This window comes from Physella acuta, unplaced genomic scaffold (genome assembly GCF_028476545.2).
Source record: "Physella acuta isolate Inbredline_101_S28 unplaced genomic scaffold, ASM2847654v3 ptg001210l, whole genome shotgun sequence".
Classification (NCBI taxonomy): domain Eukaryota; kingdom Metazoa; phylum Mollusca; class Gastropoda; family Physidae; genus Physella; species Physella acuta.
In genome coordinates, this window is record NW_026732727.1 from 127565 (window position 1) to 130867 (window position 3303).

At 35.4% G+C, this 3303-nt stretch overlaps 1 protein-coding gene across 1 annotated transcript; it reads left to right on the plus strand.

Moving 5' to 3' along the window:
- Nucleotides 1-1020: 1020 nt before the first annotated feature.
- On the plus strand, nt 1021-2085 carry LOC131957122 (FMRFamide receptor-like). Its single transcript, XM_059321828.1, has one exon. It carries the CDS (start codon nt 1021-1023, stop codon nt 2083-2085), a length of 1065 nt encoding a protein of 354 aa, XP_059177811.1.
- Nucleotides 2086-3303: the final 1218 nt, after the last annotated feature.

Sequence of the window (3303 nt, forward strand, 5' to 3'; positions counted from 1 at the left end):
GAGCAGTGCACGCAAACTCAAGCAAATCGTTCACCACCCTAAAGAGAAATATTCAGTAGTTCATCTATACCACCAATTCAGATCTTTCTTGTGTAGGATAGTGTTAGGAATAACTTGAGCCCGTTCAGTCACCATATTATGAAAAAAAAAAACAACTAAAAAACAACACAAAACTATTTTTTATTCAAAAATGTAATCTAATGTTCTGTGTAATTAATGGTAATACTGATCTGCTGCAGAAGAAAGTTTGATAAACATTTAGTTGAGATAACTATGTAGAATCATGTTCAATCACGTCGGTCTACATTTAAAACAAAAAAAATACAATGCACACACTGATAATTTACTTAACCATTAACCACCTAATTACGTAGTCACTCTATTATAGGAGAAGCTTCTGGAAAGTTAACTATTTACATCGAGATGACTACTAATTTAAAAAAAAACACTATATAATACATAATGTCTTTTAGTTTATAATTATTTCATGCAGTAGCTACTCACGTTCCATACTTGCATACAAATGGCTTTTGTTAATTAAGGCAATTACAAAAGGAAGCCTAATGACAATGGGCGGAAACATTTTTTTCTACTGATTTGTATTAGGCCTATGGTTTTAAAGAATGAAAAAATAAATGGATATCAAACCTTCGTTAATGTATTTATGAACAGATTTTTTTTGAAATTTCGAAAGTAATAATTAAGTTATAAATAAATTTAAAAAAAAAATCATTTTTTTATTATTTTAAAACCCAGCCTAATTTTAAAACAGATTTTAAGTTCATACACGCATCATATTTCTGTGGACAAATACACACACCATTTTTATACAAGATATCATTTGAAATACTTGCCTTTAAAACATTAGATTAATTTGTTTAGGTTCTCAGTTTTTATAGTTAGGACATAGATATAAATATTCCTTTAAAATTTAAAATAAATATCATTATAAACCATCAAAATAAAGATCAAAATATAAGAATTCGGTGTGCTTTGGACTGCAACAAGAATAAAGTAAACATGAATATCTCGGTGGTTGGAGTTAACAAATTTGATATCGTAAGCGATGAGGCAATAGAAATAGTTGACGATGTGATCAACTGTGTGTTGTTAAATTGTGTGGCCATTTTGGGTATCATTGGCAACGTTTTGAATGTGGCTGTGCTGGCCACTCAAGGAATGAAAGATACAACACATGTGATTTTAATGTCGTTATCCTGCGTGGATTTGGTCTACGTCGTGCTGATCCCCATAAGAAGAGGCCGCTGCATTGTCGCAAAATTTGACGTTCTCTTGGCTCAAACTTACGACGCCATTTTGAATGTCTATCTGGTCGTCCCCGTGCGTCTTGTGAGTTTCGTCTCTTCTGGTCACGTTGTGTTAATCTCCATCGAGAGGATGATAGCTGTGTATTTCCCATTTCAAGTCGGCCATTTTTTTACAGTTAAAATAACCACAGGCTATCTCGCTGCTATTTATATCTTTTGGACATTATTAATCGGACAATTTTTTAACATGTTTGCTTTAGTTTGGGTTAAGGATTCAAACAATAACTCACTCGCACTCCCTGGATTCTCAGAACCGTTTTATGAATATAAGGAGATATTTACTTTTATTAATGTTTACATTGTCGCTAACTTGCGTGGTTCCGTGTCTCTAGCTATCATTATTTTAGCGTCCATGGCAACGGGAATCAAACTCCACATAACGTCTAGAAAAAGACTTGAATTGACCTCTTCACGTTCTAAACCAAAAATAGACTTGAAGGCCGCTAAAATGCTGCTGACGGTCTGTGTTGTGTACCTGGTGCTGACCATTCCCACCGCGATCCCAACGACCATGTACTTCCTGGACGAGACGTTCGTTGTTTACCAAGGGCAGATCACTGGCATTTACTTCGTCTCGGAGATTCTCGTCGACTTCCTGTACGTCGTGAACTCATCCGTGAATTTTTTAATCTACGTCACAATGTCCAGAAAGTTCTCGAGAACCTACGCTAAGCTAAGCAAACAGCGATTAACACAGTTCCATTTTAAATACAGAATGGGATTTCAAAGGAGAGAAAAAGGATTATATGCTAATTAAAATGATGCATTCAAATCTGTTGGATTACTCCAGCGATACCATATGGATTCATTTAAGAAGTGCCCCATTCTGGTGATTATTTTAAAAGAAGTAGAGTCTGTTACCTAAAAACTTTTGTACGTCAGACAAAGAAAATATTACTGTTGAATGGCAGTCGTAATACTAATAATAAAACGTATCTTCAAGTTCGGCTTTCTTATGAAAAAAAACATGTTTTGCTTGGCTTGTGTGTACTACGTTTTTAATAACAAGATCTTTACACATAATTAATTATACCTTACGTTTTATTAATGTAGGTATTGAGAAGTCCAAACACAATCTTTACAAAACTACTATTTCCTATTAACTACACATTATTTTTACTTTCTGGTATACAGAGAATAGAGCAGTGTTTCTTCCAGACTTTTTATCTCCGGGATGGGGGTGGGGGGGGCACATGATATTTCCGGGGAGGGGGGAAGGGCCGAACAACATTTTCCGGGCAGCGGACACTGGTAAATGTATATGTTTTCTATATAAATTCCATTTCGCTCGTCAGGGACCCATTAGTGTGGGGTGGGCAATTACATCAGGGACCCCTTAGTGCTGGATGATTAGTGATTTCTTAGGTACACATTTAGCACTATCCCTAAAGCAGTTGACACCTACCCCCACCCCTTCCCGTACGTACATTAAAGAATACATTAAAGAAGACTGCAATACATAGTGGAAAAAGTAGCACAACAAGTATTTTATTGACCACAATATTAGCAATGTTTTTACTAAGCTATTTGAAAAATTGGTTTTCTTTTTGGCAAAAAGTCCAAGAAAACTAAAATAAATATTATCTTTAGCAAAATTTTCTTAACTGTTTGTACATAGATGCTCCGCCCTTGTCGATACACAACAGTGTCGGGGATCTCTAGTCTAATTAGTAAGATACATTACAACAAGACTTTACTGTAGCTAGTAGCGTCACAAAGTTTAAAGTTCAGCAATTTTACAATACAACACGGAGACAAAAATAGACAATTAGCGGATGCATATACGGGACTGCCTTAAAACTATCGATGAAATCGATCATTGATTATATCTTCAACTGATGCACTAATTAACATTCTAGGCTTCGTATAACAGCAAAGGTTTCTTTCAGACATTTTTTCCCCGATGAAGTGGCGGAGGGACTTGAAACTTCCGGGGCGGGTAAGAATTTTTTTTTCCGGGGATGTGAGAGACAAT